The 16,604-nt window shown below is 41.8% G+C and overlaps 1 protein-coding gene across 5 annotated transcripts; it reads left to right on the top strand.

Annotated features, from left to right (window-relative positions):
* The first annotated feature begins 50 nt into the window (after nucleotides 1–50).
* Nucleotides 51–16,604, top strand: ARPC1A (actin related protein 2/3 complex subunit 1A). 5 transcript variants are annotated; one of them, XM_040575310.1, is made up of 10 exons: nucleotides 51–267; nucleotides 3,589–3,670; nucleotides 3,956–4,060; nucleotides 6,577–6,799; nucleotides 8,268–8,375; nucleotides 11,763–11,975; nucleotides 13,141–13,216; nucleotides 13,411–13,604; nucleotides 14,317–14,407; nucleotides 15,292–15,697. In XM_040575310.1, the coding sequence occupies exons 2-10, from the start codon at nucleotides 3,607–3,609 to the stop codon at nucleotides 15,328–15,330; spliced, it is 1,113 nt and encodes a 370-aa protein (XP_040431244.1). In that variant the 5' UTR covers nucleotides 51–267; nucleotides 3,589–3,606; the 3' UTR covers nucleotides 15,331–15,697. The 5 variants fall into 5 exon arrangements, with proteins under 5 accessions (XP_040431244.1, XP_040431247.1, XP_040431248.1 ...); XM_040575313.1 differs by having other exon boundaries at nucleotides 117–267; nucleotides 3,566–3,670; XM_040575314.1 differs by lacking the exon at nucleotides 51–267 and adding an exon at nucleotides 734–931 and having other exon boundaries at nucleotides 15,292–15,698.

Here is a 16,604-nt window from a genome sequence, read left to right on the forward strand (position 1 = left end):
ACCCCGCCCCCGCAGCGCGGCGGCGGCGCACGCGCGGCCCGCGGGGTGGGTGGGAGGGGGGGGGGCGGGAGGCGCGCATGCGCAGAGCGCGTTTCCTGGCTCCCTTGTCAGTACCGGGCCGCCCCCCCCGCGCCCCCCCCCCCCGGCCTCTGCCGCCGGCCGCTGCCGCTGCCCCCGTCCCGGTCCCGGTCCCGGTCCCGGTCCCCGGAGCGGAGTCGCGTTGACTGCCCAGAGTCCGCGAGTCCCGCTCCGGTCCCGTCGCCTCAGGTGAGTCCCCGTGCCGGGGAGCGGCTGTCCGCCCCGCCGCCCCCCGGTGCTGAGGGGATGGATGGCGGCGGGGAGGCGCCTCAGGGCCCGGGGGGAGGCCGGGCCCGGCCCCGCTGCTGAGGAGAGGGGAGGGGAAGGCTGGGGGCAGCTCTCGGCGGGGGGGGGTGGTGAGGCCTCCTGAGGGGCCGGGGGCTGGGGGGGGGAGGAGCGGGGCGGCTCCTCGCGGGGGGGTCTCGGCCGGGCGGATCCTGCCTCGGCCTCTACACCCCCGGCCCTTCTGCCTCGGCCTCCTTCTCCCCCACGACCCTCCTGCCACCTTCCCTTCACCCCCCGATCCTCCTGCCTCGGCCTCCTTCCCCAACCCAGACCCTCCTGCCCCGGCCTCCACCCCCCCGCGATCCTCCTGCCTCTGCCCCCCGACCCACTTCAGCCTCGGTTCCATGCTCCTGTGGGAGCAGGGCAGGGCCGCAGCCAGCCAGCCACCCCAAAGCAGCTTCGTAGCGCTTACAGTGTTGTGGGGCTGGCCTGTGAAGGGTCACCCCCGTGGGAAGGCTGCGCTGGGTGATTCGGGAGGGAATGACAGCAGCAGGAGGCAGCCCTTTATTTAGGGGTGCTTCTCTTCCCCCGGTTTGAAAGCGGTGTTCTGAAGGTGCTCTGAAAAGAGGTGAGGTCTAAAAAGAGCCCTTTCCCTCTCTTCCTCTCTCACTCTTGCTCTCTCTCACACACATGTACGCAGTCTCTAATTCTGAATCAGCATCCTTGCTCGTCGCTTGTCCAGGGATGGCCTCGTGCCACAGATTTTGCACCCCGCTGAGAGCTGACAGCAGCTGAGTCCTGTGCTTCCCAGCCTCGAGCTTCTCGGCCTGCATGCTCAAAAAGCTTGTGCTGTGTAAAGGTGCAAGACTTCTGTTCTTTCCCCTTTTAAAAAAGAAATTGACGTTCAAGGACAGTTACTTTGCATTTGGAAGAGGAGGAAAAAAAAAAAGATCAGGGATGGCTGCGTTAAATACCTGGCTAACAAAGTTATCAGAACAGTATCTTTCCTAAGTGAGATGCTGAGGTTGGCTGATAGGAAAATAATGTGGGGGTTACTACAGATGAAACGTCAAGAATCATAGAGCCAATTGCGTTTTCTAGCAAAATGTGAGTTTACGTTTCTAGTGAAACGCGATTTGTAAGATTTCATAAAGATTTATCTTCCCAAAGAAAATACTGTTGTAACTGTCAGACCAGGTGAATGAAATAATTGTGCTTTTTGAGATTATCATCACTGCTGTTTTCTATGAACCTGTTACCAAACCAGAAATCTGTACCTTGCCACAGGTTCTGGTCCTTGAGACAAGAATGGGTCATGTCTCTTGGCTAGATGGAAGCTTTGGGAACAGCCTGTAGGTTAGGGACTAAAAATTCCTGAGCTAGAAGTTATTGGGGTGGGACAGGGGTGTTCATGCATAGGGGCAGCCTGTGGAATAAATACCAGGGTTGTATTAGAAAGTGTTTTGAAATAGCTGCATTCCTTGGGGAGGGGAGATGGGATATTTTTACATTTTATTTCAGAAAGAGTAGAAAAGGCTGAGCATTCCTTGTTGGTCGCCCAGCTCTTCAACTTTTCCTGTATATGGAAATGTACTGCTACTGAATGCTGGCATGTGCTAAAGCAAGATCGTGGAAAAAGCAATTTGCAGTCGTGTTTTGCTTATATTAACACATGGAATCTCAAATCATGGCTGCCCAAGGTCAGAGGTAACTCGGATTATGTCAGTGTTCTCACACTAATTAAAAAATAATAATTATTTTGCTTAGGGCTGCGTTTACTTAATAGTTTTGTTTGATCTGTAGAACGTGATGAGTAGAAGAAAAATGAAAATCATGCCAGTTAAAATCATGAACTGGCCCTCAAGCTCGTGTAGCCAAAAGTTATATTTAGAGTACATTTAATATGTAACTGTAAGTCATAATTCTTTAAGATAACAGTGCTCGATTTCTTGAAAAAAGAAAAAAACCTTTCCAGTTATGTGGAGTGGTGAGGTACTGTATCATCTCGACCCCAAGACTCAGCACTTTCCGCTTCTTTATGAAACTAGCGGAGTGATAGTAACTGCTCGGCTCCTTACGGGCTTACTCATCTCTCATTCACTCCTGAGTTTCTGTTGGACTGCCACTCATTTCCTGTTTGCTTCCAAATTCCTACCTTGTCCTGAAGTCTCCACCCTCTGCTAACATGGCCATACTTGGGTATGTTGTAATTTCAGGCTGTAATGGGTGTGGATGTCTTGGAGTGACATCACAGAGATTTTTCTTTTTAGATGCATATGTAGGGGGAAGAAGACTTTGTACCATCAGCCAAGGAGAAATTGCCCTGAAAATGACTGGAATATAGGGAAGGAGGAATTGATAAATCCGAGTTGTGTTGTATGCGTCGAGCTATGCGCGTTTTAATTATTACAGGTGACCTTGAGTTGTTACAGAGTTATCTTCCATCCGTGTATGCTGCCCGTGATTAACGCAGGACGTAGAACACGATACGGTATTTTAAACAGCTTTGTAATCGCTTGGCAGTGCACCCCCGATTGCAGATGTTCAGCACTGTCTTTTTTACAGCCATAAGTTAAAGGAAAAAAATAGCTATTTAGATTTTTTTTAAACAAAATATTTACAAATGAGAAGAATTCAGCTTGTTCTTTCACTGCTTGAATCTCATGGGGACAAAATCCTAACTGTAAAACAGTTAAGTGCTAGGATTAATTTGTAGAAATTACTAATTAATTTATTACTGATCTGAGTCATTTTTCCCTAGGATACATGTAAAATCAAATAGCATATCAGCGGATTATAGTTACATATCAGCGTTCTGGACACATCAATTTAACCTCCTGATAGATCGAATAATAGACGTCATTGAAGTGCTGGGAGCCTTGATACGTGTCAGGATTTTGAATCAATTCACTGAGATATGTCACTAGATCTATTTAGTTATAATATTGTAATCCCACAATTTTAGTTTTCTTCATAAGAATCTCTTCTCTCACCTCTAAGGATATCTCAAGAAGCGAGGGCATCTTAGAGCAGTTGCAAATAATTATAGTGAGCAGAACAGTTAAAATTTATTGGCCTCTCGTAGGTGTCAGGATGTGTGGCAAAAGGAGTTGTTTAGAGGTCTTAGCGTATTTACTGAGCAAGTGTCATTGTAAATGAATTATACTGGGCTGGAGCAACCTTTGTAAGTGATGAAGACTGATTGTTGTTTCGATAACTATTAAATTTTGAATAGTTCTGTTTTCACTTTTACACCCTTCAGCTTTTTCAATTTTTACAACATAGGAACGCCTTTAACTCGGAATGTCTCTGCATCAGTTTTTATTGGAGCCCATCACCTGCCATGCGTGGAACAGAGACCGTACTCGTAAGTACCGTGTTCGTTTTTAATTCAGTCTTTCAACTGTTCTTGGATCAAAATGCTCTGTATTTCTGTTCAGTATGCTCCTGATCTTGTTACGACCGTGATTATTTGAGATTATCCAGGGACGTTAGCTGTTTGGTTACAAGACCTATGTAATGCTCTGAAAATTGAGAAGACAGGTTTTAGACTGGAAAAGTATAATGTATATAGTATAAGTATGTATCTTTCCATGTATAGTGGTATTAAAAAGCCTTCTGTGCTATTGGATTGTTTTTTTTCTTCTTCAAGAGATCGCCATTAGCCCTAATAATCATGAAGTCCACATCTACAAGAAGAGCGGGAGCCAGTGGGTAAAAGCTCACGAGCTAAAGGAGCACAATGGGCACATTACAGGTAAGAGAAGAATGTTCTGTGCCAGACTTTAAATGTGTCCGCCCCCTGCTTTCCCCAGCTGAGCATCTGAACAGGAAATCTGCAAGTGTCGAGTAAGTAGATCTTTTTATAGGTTGGCATTCCCACTTTATGGAGAGCTTTGCAGCATTTTCCTGGACTGCGTGCTGAGATTGTTAGGAAGAAAAGTTCTCTTCCGTTTCCAGACATTTTGGTAGAGTAACTGAGACTTTTTCTTAACTATTGCTTATTTTTCATCCCCAATAACGTAATGAGATCGAGCTTTCAGTCTCCTGAAGTAATCTGGTTGTGTCATAAACTCTCCTGGTGCTACATGCTGCTCCCTTTCGAGTGCTGGCTTGTAACTTCATGAATTATACAAGTGTTGGTTTCTGGTTTCCGACAGCAATAAATGTCCTTTCGTAGGGATTCATTGCACCAAGTTCATATCAGTACATTTTTCCTTCCTCTTTGCTACAGCACTCTGGCAAGGGGTTGATAAGTGTTTTAATTACTACAGCTGCCAAGGGAAGCAGTCTTTCCCTTTCTTTGTGCTGATGCAGAAAAATATGTCACATCCTCAGTGAGCAAAAAGAGGAGCACCTTTCCAGTCAGGTGCATGAGGAAAGAAAACTTCTAAGAACTGGCGTGACTTTGCAAAGTGAAAAGCAAGATGACAAAAAATGCCTCTTCTGTCCATGTTTGGGAGGAGATTGGATTGGTTATAATTCATATTTTGACAATTACTCGTTGGTGGCTGGAAATTTGGTCTTTCAAGAAAACTACAATTCTGAGGTAAAATTCCGCCCAAAGTGCTCCGTCTTGGACTTGCAGCAGACTGAGCACGTTTTACTGCAGACTCACGGTATCTGTAGAGCCCCAATGAAAATGTAAGAAGGGCTGGCACAACGAGTCACAAAGTGTTAGTTTTAAAAGGTCATTGTTCTGTGGTAGTCTTTTATATTACTTTTGTGTGTGTGTGTGTGAGAGATGCTTTTATGAGGGCTTTTTTCTCTAAGGAAGTGACTGTAATTAATACAAGCACCTGCCCAAAACAGCAATATCCTTTATTCTGTTCTCAACTCACTAATGGGCAGAACTGTCTGCCCAACAGCATTTTGCAGGAACTTTATTCAATTTGTCTGGGTTTTGCTGTCAGAGCACAACTGTACGTGCTCTTTCGTGAAGGGCCGCTTGGGCTGAATTTACAAATGACGTGCCATTCCCCAAAGATGTTTCTCTGCATTTTTCTTTTACTTGTTGGTGTTAGAGAGAAGCTAAATACTCATGGCTTGGGAAAGGAGCTCTTTCCAGCAAGGCATATACCTTTGGAATACTACGTGCTGTGGTTGTCTTAAAGAGTGGACATAAACTGTGGTTAGACACAGGAGAGAGATTGATGAAACTGCCTGTTGGTTCTGACAGGAGGCTGCTGCCGCTCTGACTTCTGATCATAAGGGACAAGGTCCCTAATCTTGCCTTCTTGTGTCCTGATTCAGGGATTTGTGCTGAGCTGCCCCTGTTCACGTACAGTAAGAATGTTATTCACTCTTTTTGCAGGGTTGGTTTTCTGCTAAGCTGAAAATCTGAACTTGCCAAGGGATCAGGACACTGGTGCTGGTGCAGGGGAGGTGGTAGGATAAAAAGAGGCACGATGGTCTCTCCTTCGTAAGCAGTGCTAGACTGACTTGTATAACTGCGGTTTCAGGCTGCCTCAGAATTGAACTTTTAATGTTTTTAATACTGAATACGGAAAACAGTTGAAATCTAAGTTTGTGGCAGTAGAGTTAAGGATTGCACCCTGCGTCTCAAATACGGATGCTAAAGAAAGATGAAAAATACTGTCGCCCTGAGAGTTTCCAGTTAAGAATGTCCTTCGGTGCAGAGGAAAGGGAAAGAAGCAATGGCAGGTTTATCAAAGGTTTCATTTTGTTTTATTCTTTGAATGTGTTATTTTTGCTTGGTAAACTTTTCTCTCTCACAGCACAGCTTAAATAGCAGGGACTAAACGCAAAGATTGTATCAGTGCATAAAGATCAATAACTGCTAACTGGGGGAAAAACACCCCGTTATCTAAACTTTTAGATCATGACTGCGGTCTGGCATCGCGCAGACGGCTCTGTTAGAGGTTTGTGCAGAGCTTTAGAATTGCTGGGTTTCAGCTGTTTGAAACAGCCTCTTGCAGAAGTCAGTGATTTGAAGGGTACCCGTGGACGGATTTTAGCCAGTCTGCAGAGCTCCACCTGTTGGCCAGCTATCAGAGCTGGCTTCCTTAGCGGGCATGTTCTCTGTGGAATCTAGAAGCTTGGGATCTGCGATTTTGATGAAAGCTAGATGGAGAACGTGATATCCATAATGCTTTGAAATGGTACCTGGAGAATAAGTGAACAAGGGGAATGGTAACGTAACACTATTAACTGTCTCTGTGGGAGAAGGCTACAAGATTTTCTCTGTTTTGAATTACTATAAAGCAAACAGTATAAATGGGAAGGATTATTAACGTGAAGTCTAAATTGCAGGTATTGACTGGGCTCCCAAAAGCGATCGCATCGTAACTTGCGGTGCCGACCGTAACGCCTATGTCTGGAGTCAGAAAGACGGCGTGTGGAAGCCAACACTTGTCATCCTGAGAATTAATCGTGCAGCCACCTTTGTGAAATGGTCTCCCTTGGAGAATAAATTTGCTGTAGGAAGTGGAGCTCGACTTATATCTGTGTGCTACTTTGAATCTGAAAACGACTGGTGAGCTGTTTTATTTCCATTTATACCTTTAAGGTCAACTTGGGAAAGCTAAAGCCTGGAGATTGGTGGTAGTAACCAGGTTACTCTTTTAATAATTCTAAAATTTTCAGGAAACATAGAGGGATAGTCCTCGTCAGTTCTTTCACAGACTTCTACATCCTAGGGAAAAGGTTCCTCCTTCTACTTCTTTACTGTAGTGTAGCACCTAGAGGCGTTTGACTTGGCCTGTTTTCAGGTTTTGCATGTTGGCATGGGTGTGTTCTCGTTGACTGCCATAAACATATGTTGCTGTTTTAAAAGTGCTAGAATTTCTGCAGAGTAGAAATTTCTTTACCGCAGCTGTGTGGTTGAAAAAAGAGAAATGCTTTCTCTTGCCCCACGCCCTTTCCAGAATGAGTGAAGAACTTTGTCTCAAGTCTTTCTTCTATATTGATTATTTTGGTCCATTTATTGTCATTAAAGAATTCAAGCTGTCAGTTATCTCCAGGGTGGTCTATTAGAAGATGTTCAAGCTTGTCACCTACCTGTTCTGTATTCTGTCATCTATTGTTACTGTTCATAGATTTCAGACAGGACTAGCACAAATATTTCTACCATTGGCATTTTAAGTATCTATTATTTTGGGTAAACGTATAAAAACACAGGTCTCTGTTTCCACAATTCTGCGTGCATTCTCCCATATGGAGATGTTAAACAATGAGACCATCTGCAAAATTCTCTTCAGTTTGTTGTGGACTTCTCTACTTTCCAGTATATTCAGTTATTAATGTTTTCTCTGCCTCGTCTGCAGAAGAATGAAACCCCTCCTGTGCTGAAGACAAATAATTTAATGTGATCCTTAAAACTGCTTGTGCTCGATGGAAGTAAATTCAAAGAAAAAGCACCATTATCCCAAAGGCCATCCAGTGAATAACAGATTTCCTTACTACTTTGTAAATGGTTCAAACAAATCCGTTTTTTATTATACTTGAAATAATTGAGGTATATCATTGGCAGTTCACCCATCTATGTGTTGGGCTTTATAACTATTGTTCTATTGAACAGTAGAAAAGTTGGCAAGTGAGAGAGGTGACTGTAAAACTTGTTGGAAGGAGCTGGAGAGGAAGTGTACTCAGCGATCTAATAAAATAATGCTCCTTAGCTCAACATCACGGTCAAAGCTCTGCAAAACTCATGTTAAGGAGTTCCGTCTGATGCATTATAAAAATTAGTTAGAAGGAGAAAAGGGTTCAGAGGAAGATGTGTATATTCAACATTTGTTGGTTGTATTTACAATTTTAATTTAGATAACCACATAGAGTTCATGGACTGTAGAAGGGAATATGAAGGGTTTGGGCATAACGTGGGTTCTCTTGCTAAACTGATGTGTTTAGTCATTGGCAAGAAATTATCTTTTTGAGGCATATTTCTTGGGTTTGGGGGAATCCAGTAAAATATTTTCATATATAAATCTTGTCTTTTAAATTAGGTGGGTGAGCAAGCACATTAAAAAGCCCATCCGTTCCACTGTCCTCAGCCTGGACTGGCACCCCAACAACGTTTTGCTGGCTGCTGGATCCTGTGACTTCAAGTGCAGGTGAGAAAGAATAAAGCATCAGGAAATAAGTTTGGGTTGCTGGCTGGTTAGTAACACGAGCATGTTGATCACACATTTGCTATCAAAATAGAAGATAGCTCAGCACATACTGATGTCATTACCAGAATAAAATGTCCAGCCTAAGAGATTTTGACCGGGTCGCTACTGCATGCACACTTCAGCTACTAACATTTATCTCTTGGGGGTACACCTGAATTTAGTGAAGTGGCGGGTTTCTTTACTAGCAGTACACAGAAGTACTACTATTATATGTGCAATGAGCGCTGAGTTGTTAGTCTGAAATTAGACTTACAGGTGCTATCTTGTAGAAAAACACCACTACTAATTATTTAGAGTATTAAAAGCAATATCCTAACGCTGCAGCTTGCAGAGGAGGTACCTGACCTTTCTCTTTCCTGAGTCACTTGTTCACTCCACTTTGCCCATGCTAGCCTTAACATTCTTGCAGCCATGTCGTGAGCAAGGTCAAGAAATAGATCCACCTGAAACTCAGTGCAACAAAACACCGTTTTTGCAGGACGCTAGGAAGAAGGCTGGTATAAGCAGGTGGGCACGTGAGGTGGATGGGGTAGTTTTTCAAACTGATTGTGAAGTTACACCATGAGGGATATAGGTTCTGCAAGTTGCTTTGTGCTCAGTGAATGGGGATGCTGCAACAAAGCCTACATGGGTAACTGTACACAGAGTGGTTGATTTTAATTCATATTTTACTTAACCACTTGTACCTTGAATAATAATGAAAGCTGCTTTTCTTAAATTCTTTATGTAATAGGGCAATTTTTAAGCTTCAAAGTGTGTACAAAAAATGACTAAGAAGGAGTGGGAGGGGGAGGTGGGACCAACTATTGCATTTCTTATTTCAGAATGAAACACGTGCGTCTACAGTCAATCCTTTGTTACCTTTTTATGTAAGGAGAGATGTTAAATAGCAGCTGGGCAAGAAGAGGAGGGTTGTCTCCCTTTCCTGCCTTATCTCCAGTTTTAATTAAATGAACTGTAAGCATTCACTTCCTTTCACAAAAAAATGTGATGTAAAAAGTACTCATTCATCTTCCAGAAGCAGCTGCTATTCACATGGGGAATTTTTCTCGTGTGTGTTCATAAAGGATCTTGGGATTCTGACATTAGGTCAGCTGATACATGTCTTTTACTTTGTTCTTTTGCTGTTTTGTCTCCAAGCCTTGTTCAGTGCTTATTACGTACGTTGGATCCCTGATTATTTCCTCTTCCCTACTTTGAGAAACTGGAATTGAATTATTTTCTGTTCATTATGATTTAACTTTTTTTGAAGAAAGTCAAGACATGGTTGTCAATTTTCTAGGTGTGTTTTCTAGAAGACTTACTTTTGTCTCTTGTTTCCCATCAGGAAACTCATTCTGTCCTACATCTTTTGTCTGAAAATGGTGTATATTTAAAACACAAACAAACAAAAACACAACACTAAAACAGATCTTGGTTTAAAATATTTGGGAAACTCTCTGCTCTCATTTAAATTATACCATAGGATGAGCCATTTAATAATCTTGCTGCTTTTAGTGTAGAAATCTCCATAGAGGAATATTAAAGGAAGAAAGGAAAAGTTGTGGAGATTGGTACTGAGCTTGTGTTTCTGTTGTTTCCCCAAACCCATGAAAGAATGTTGTTTTGCTAAATGATGAATAAAGATCTGCAGAATTCCAGTTCTAGGGAATGTTCAGTTACGTACTAAAGATGGTAAAGATATCTGGGCCTGAAGTATGCATCTGTTCTGATAGGTGGTTCTGAAGAAAATTATGAAATGGATCTGCCAGAGCCACTGCCACCTAATAAGCACCTAAGTGGGGAGACATTTTGGAAAAAGAATGGAGGGCAGAAGAGACTCCATGTTGATAGGTATTCAGCAGTTTTTGTGGTGGCTGGCCTAGATGAGCTCCTCTTACATTTGTCTTTAGTAATGTACGTAGCTGACAGCACCATATAGGTGTGAATTTTATAGTCTTGCTTGAACAACGTTGCTGCAGGAATGAAAGTCATTTCCCAATATTCTTTGAAGGCTAGGGCCTTCAAGCTGAGGAAGTGAAAAGACTTTTTTTAAACCAATAGTTATCTTCAAGGTCTCTCACTACTTAGGAATGCTTTTTCTGCCTTGTGTCAAAGGCTGCTGCTTTAAACATCTTGTCCTATTTCCATACATTTAGAGAACCATCCTTTCAGACGGCTCTGTAAAATTAAGTTTGTTGAAGGATTACCATTAGATTATATTTAAACTGATATAGCTGAGCATAATTTCGTACTTAATTCTCTGAAAATCTGTACCTAATATAGCTGCAGTTAAACCCTTCACGTACCAAATGATCAGCTGTATTTGAATAAACTGAATAGGCACCTTTTGAAGTGCACACCCCATATATGTAAATGATTAAAAAAAAATAAAAAAAAATAGAATGGTGGTAGGGGAAGCAACATTTCCTTAAACTCACTATAAAATAATTCCTTTTAGTGTTTGGCTGCAACCGTGAATATTTGATTGCTTTTTTTTTTTTAACTGAAATATTTCTCTGGTAGTAGTATGGCATAGCTCACTTGTTCCTCCTGTTCGATGGACTCTAATCCTATGTTTGTGACGTCCTTGTAACTTCCATGGTAACAGTCGAGAACACCATATTGTGGCATGTCTGAATCATGCAGAAGGAATTTGATGAAAGGGGGAGGCTTTCTATTTAAACATATCTTGAAAATTGTAGCGCTGGGAAAAAAACTATAAAAACATGATGGTATTTCAGGTTTTCAAGGCATTCTTTCAGTAATGAGCCAGATTAAGGTGGTTCAGGGCCCCTTTGCTGGCTTTTGAACATCTTTTATTTTTTTTTTTCCCCTTTGGAATCCTGCTAAAAAGTCAATGTTCTTAAAAAGTGGGTAATTTTCTCGGTATTTGTATTAGTGTCTAATTATACGTTGTTGGACTAGGTGATCTTGGAGGTCTCTTCCAACCTAAATGATTCTGTGATTGTAACTCTTGGTTTTCCTCTAACTGAAGAATTGACTCTGAAGCTTATTAGCAGCACAAAAGGATGAAAGGGAAATCTTAGCACAGTGGAAAATGTAAGGATATTGTATGGTTTTGTGCCATCTTCTGGAAAGGAGAGGTAAAAAATAGAACATTTGTGAGAAACCTGTATACATTACACCCGTTGTGCTATTGTTTTCTCTCCTTGTATACTGAATCTTCCCAGCCAGTAGTGGATTGCTGCTGAAAGATAATATGGAATTTTGTTTTGGTAGAAATAGAATGCATCTGGCTGTCTCCAATGTGAAATGGATATGCAGCTCCCAGGAGGGTGGTTTTTTTTTTATGTCTGTGTTCATGCAGAATTTTTTTATTTGCAGGGTGTTTTCTGCTTACATTAAGGAAGTGGATGAAAAACCAGCCAGTACACCATGGGGCTCCAAAATGCCTTTTGGGCAGCTGATGTCCGAATTTGGGGGCGCTGGAAGTGGCGGATGGGTGCATAGTGTCAGTTTTTCTGCCAGCGGTAACCGCCTAGCCTGGGTCAGTCATGATAGTACTGTGTCAGTTGCTGATGCCTCAAAAAATATGATGTAAGTATGCTCTTTCTGATAGCTATTAAATGTTTGACACTAGAAAGAAGCAGAATGTGGAATGCTGTGCTCGCAGCTACAAGAGGAAAGCTGTGACTGCTATTTCCAGTTTTGACAGTTTTACTGTACGTTCCAGGAGTCTCTTTGAGGCCTACGTAAATAAGGTAGAATTCATAGAGTTTTAGATTATATAATTCAAATTTCTTTTAAGAATTCTTCAGTGAGGGCACATTCATTTGATTTTGAAAAAGGGGGGGGGGGGGGGGGCACGGAAAGAAAGCATTTGGAAAAAAAAAAAAAGTTCCACTGGTGATTTTGGAAACAAATCATTTCCTTGTAAATGGATCCAGAAGACCTGCAGAAACATGCTCACTCCGTAACTGAGACCCTATACCCAATCAGGGTCTGGGAAATAATTTGTTCATTTCATGAAATGTTAATTCCAAATGCTGTCCTTCAGACACTGCTGCAGGGTTTCTACTTATATCTTCCAATCCAGCAAAGCATTTTATTAACAATTTCTCCTTCTGTTCCTCATCTTGATGTTGATAACTTCTCGGTCTCCATGGCTTTCTAACTAAGGAAGAGATTCCACATAGATTTTGGTAGCAGAGGTACCTGGTGGATCATTCAGGCATTGCTGTGCTTAATTTTGAATTATGGTTCTGATGGCTATAGCCATGTAAGTACCTGGCTAAGGACATAATTAGGTATAAAGTTCTAGAATTCCTTTCTCGTTTATTATAAAAATGACAAAAAATGACCTAATCTAACATACAGGCTTTTTCCTCCTCAAAAGATTATGTCAAACACTAAAACTTCAAGTGTTTTTTTGTGCAAATGAAACTAATTGCTTTGTCAATTTGAAACTTTTTTGGGGGAAGGTATTCTTCTTTTAAACTCTAGCCACAGTTTTGACAAAATACTAGATATTTTCAGCATTTCACTTGAAAAAGTTTATTTTTTTATAGATCTTCCAGAACAATTTATTAGGTCAAAACTTTTTATTAAAAATTACAGCCTTCTGGTGTCACCTCAGGACAACTGAGCTACACTGACTTCTGTTCCAATAATCCTTGTGTGGGAACAGTCTCTTTAATTTTTTTGTTGGAGCCAAAGATGTGAGGTTTCACTGAAGTCCTCTAACAAATGTTCTTGTGTTCAGGGTTTCGCAGCTGAAAACAGAGTTCCTCCCACTCCTGAGCGTGTCATTTGTCTCTGAGAACAGTGTGGTGGCAGCTGTAAGTGTCTATTATTTCCTCCTCGTAGAGCGTTTTAGAATTTTGGAGAGTGAGAAACACCATGCGTTGTAAAGTTAGTAACAAGCAAGATCTCCCGTAGTGTCAGTCTTTGCATTTCTGCAATTAACAGCAGCAGAAAAAAGAAACTCTGGTGGTTGCATTTCTTCTCACGCTTTCATGATGTGTGGTTGCAGGGCCATGATTGCTGCCCGATGCTTTTTAACTGTGATGACCGTGGCTCGCTGACCTTCATTTCGAAACTAGACATTCCAAAACAGAGCATCCAGCGCAATATTTCCGCCATGGAACGCTTCCGAAATATGGATAAAAGAGCCACTACAGAAGATCGTAACACTACCCTGGAGACACTGCACCAAAACAGTATAACGTGAGTGTCTTGGCCGTCAGAATGAGGGGAAGGAATGCTCTCCTCATCGCTTCGGTTTCACAGGGCATGCCGCAAACCTATGAGAGCTTGAATTTGCCATTCCAGATGGGTGTAGCTGGTATCCCGTTCCCATTTTAGCCTTTCACTGACAGCTGCCTGTTTCTGGGAATCGTGGAAGCTTGTAAAGTTAATCATTAACGTTGCATGCATGCTACTTCTGTTTGCTCGTGCTTAATGTGTTCTGTAACTTGAACACAGTTTATCTTATCAAATATGTAAATAATTCACAAGAGGGTGGTAGTACTGCAAAATCCAGTCAGTAGTATTCACCTGAAGCAGGAATTCACATACCAACTTATTTCAGATGTTATTTCTATATGCATTATTCATCAAAAGGGTTGATTCAGGTTAATCGAGTGAAATATCCTTGCATTCAAAAAAGAACATGAGCCCAGAGGATGCTAACATTTCTGAAGCAATTTGTCTTTTTCCAAAGAAGATGTTTAGACTACAGCCACCAAGCGATAAAAGAGCTTTCAGCATCCTTTTTCTTTGCTTATTTTTCTGAAGCATTGTACCAAAGATCTAGCATAAGCTCTGCTATACTCATGTTTCCTCTTGGAAGAGTAGAGTTGAATTCAGCCCAAATTTCCCAGCTTTTTGGCTCTCTGGAATGGGTGTCTGCCTTACAGCTATCGCTCTCTGTTTTCAGCCAAGTGTCTATTTATGAGATAGACAAACGAGATTGTCGTAAATTCTGCACCACCGGCATTGATGGAGCAATGACCATCTGGGATTTCAAGGTATGCTTTTACTGCCATGTTTATGTGAACTGGTTGCAGTGGTGACTTTTCTTGATCTCTAGTATCACCTTCCAGGGCTCAACCCTAATGTGAGTTTTATTAACAGTAGGAAATCCAGCCTGGAATATCAAGACCATTAGTGAATCCCATAAGGAAGGCAGATTCAAGGTTCAGTGTAAATGCAGATACTCTTTGCTTAGCAGATGGTGCTGATCCAGACTTAATTTTTTTAATGGGATCACTTAATGTCCCTGTAGGGATCCCACTAATTATTTCCTTCTCCAACCCTTACCTTAGCCACAGGCTGGAATGATCATTAGTATGACAAGGCCCACTGTCCCTTCTTGCTCCTGTCCCTTTGGACTCTGGTTACTGCCTTTCTGCAGAACAGGGTCCTGTGATCTCTTAATGAACTTATCAAAATGGTAAAAAAATAAATAATAAAAAAAATTACCTCGAATTAGAAAATACACTAAACACTGTATTCAAAACCTCAAAGGGATTTAATGCACCTGCTTGCTTTGTCAAGGACTGGCCAACAGAGGTCTCTGCTGACCTCCCCAGGCTATGCACTGGCTTTTAGGAAAATAGTAGTTTGTTTATAATATATAATGCCAGAATGCTCTGGTGGGCACAGGGGCCAAATAAGAAATTGAGGTAGTATATGAACTGTCTGAATGCAGTTTCAGGGGGAGGGGGTGGAACCATTGGCCTATGCGTGTGAGTTTGAAATTAATAATTATAGTGGTTTCTGGCTCTTGAATAAGAGTAATCTCAAGTATTGTTTGTTTTGCTCTTTTTTTTCTTAACATCAGCCTTTACAATGAATTATTTGACACAGAATACTGTAGCAGGCTGTGATTTAAAATTTTCTCTCTTTCAAGACCTTAGAGTCTTCTATTCAAGGTCTACGAATCATGTAAAGATGGATTTCCGTGATCTAGCAGGACAAACTGCTTGACAGAATGCAGCTCCCACATCTGCACAAACCCGAAAAGGGAGGAGAAAGGTGGAATATTTGGAAACACTGAGAAAATACAGCTTGGCAGATTTTCTTTTGAATCTAAATTTGGTGAATTGTGTTGGTTTCAAAATCAGCTGTGATTGTTCTTATCTCTTTTGGTTTGGTTGTTCTTTCTGTTTTCGGTTGGTTGTTTCATTCCATTCTTTACCAAAGCTGCTCCTTAAGTAGTTTATTGCAGGAAGTTATGAATCACTAACTTAAAAGGGGAATTTTATGTAAATTGTCTGCTAGAAATAATAATAATAATAATAAAAAAAGAAAAACAGATTCTTTGTGTTTTGATGCTCATTAGTAGTTATTTAAAAAAGGATGTTATAGGAATGAACTCAGATAAAGAGTGTAGAAACCCCCTGAACTGGTGTTTTATAGCCTTAAAACAGGAAGAGTTCGTCTTAACCGAAAGTTTCAGGTTAACAGATGAAGATCTAAAGTACTGAAGATCTGGATGTGAAGATTCAGCTAGGCTTCTTTCAGGGGAATTGTTCCCTTGAGGTGATGATCTTTAAGGATGAACGGTTTTGTCCTACTGACTCTTAATTCTGTCTGCCTGGCATTTTATCTGGTCATAATAACAGCAAATTAACCTGAATGTCTTTTTCGTTGTCTGCTTAGCGGGTCGTGGTTTTACAAAGTGACCAGAACTGTCTGTAGTTACCTTTAGGGATTTGTACAAAGACTGCTCACAGCGTGGGGCCTAGGAGACGGTGTGGAAGGCTGCGTGTGGAAAGTGAGGCGAAAATCTGCTGAGTCGGATCTTAGGGAAGACAAATTAAAAGCAAATCACTTTGTAAGCCCATGAAGCTGCACAGACCTGCACGTCGTGTTAGAGCTGAGTGCTCAGCCCAGAAAGCTCTGTGTTTATAATGACCGGTGGAGAAATGAAGCACATTTAACAGAGGTAACAGCGTACACTGGCTTCTGCACAGATCCTTTGTCTCCAGGTGACAGTCTTTTGAAGCTCAGTTCAGAGCCTTGGTAGCTCACTGAGGCAGTTGCACATAACTTATTTTATTCACGCAGTCCAGTTAAGATTAACTGCACTGCTGCCTTGAGGCTCGATTCAGGCCGTGCTTTGGAGGGCATTACCTGGCTCAGAGCGTTGCTTTATAAGGCTTAAGACTTGTCACTTCTGTTGAAAATGCAGAAGTGTCTTAAAAAAAAACACAACCCAAT

The sequence above is a fragment of the Cygnus olor genome, chromosome 15, assembly GCF_009769625.2.
Source record: "Cygnus olor isolate bCygOlo1 chromosome 15, bCygOlo1.pri.v2, whole genome shotgun sequence".
NCBI lineage: Eukaryota > Metazoa > Chordata > Aves > Anseriformes > Anatidae > Cygnus > Cygnus olor.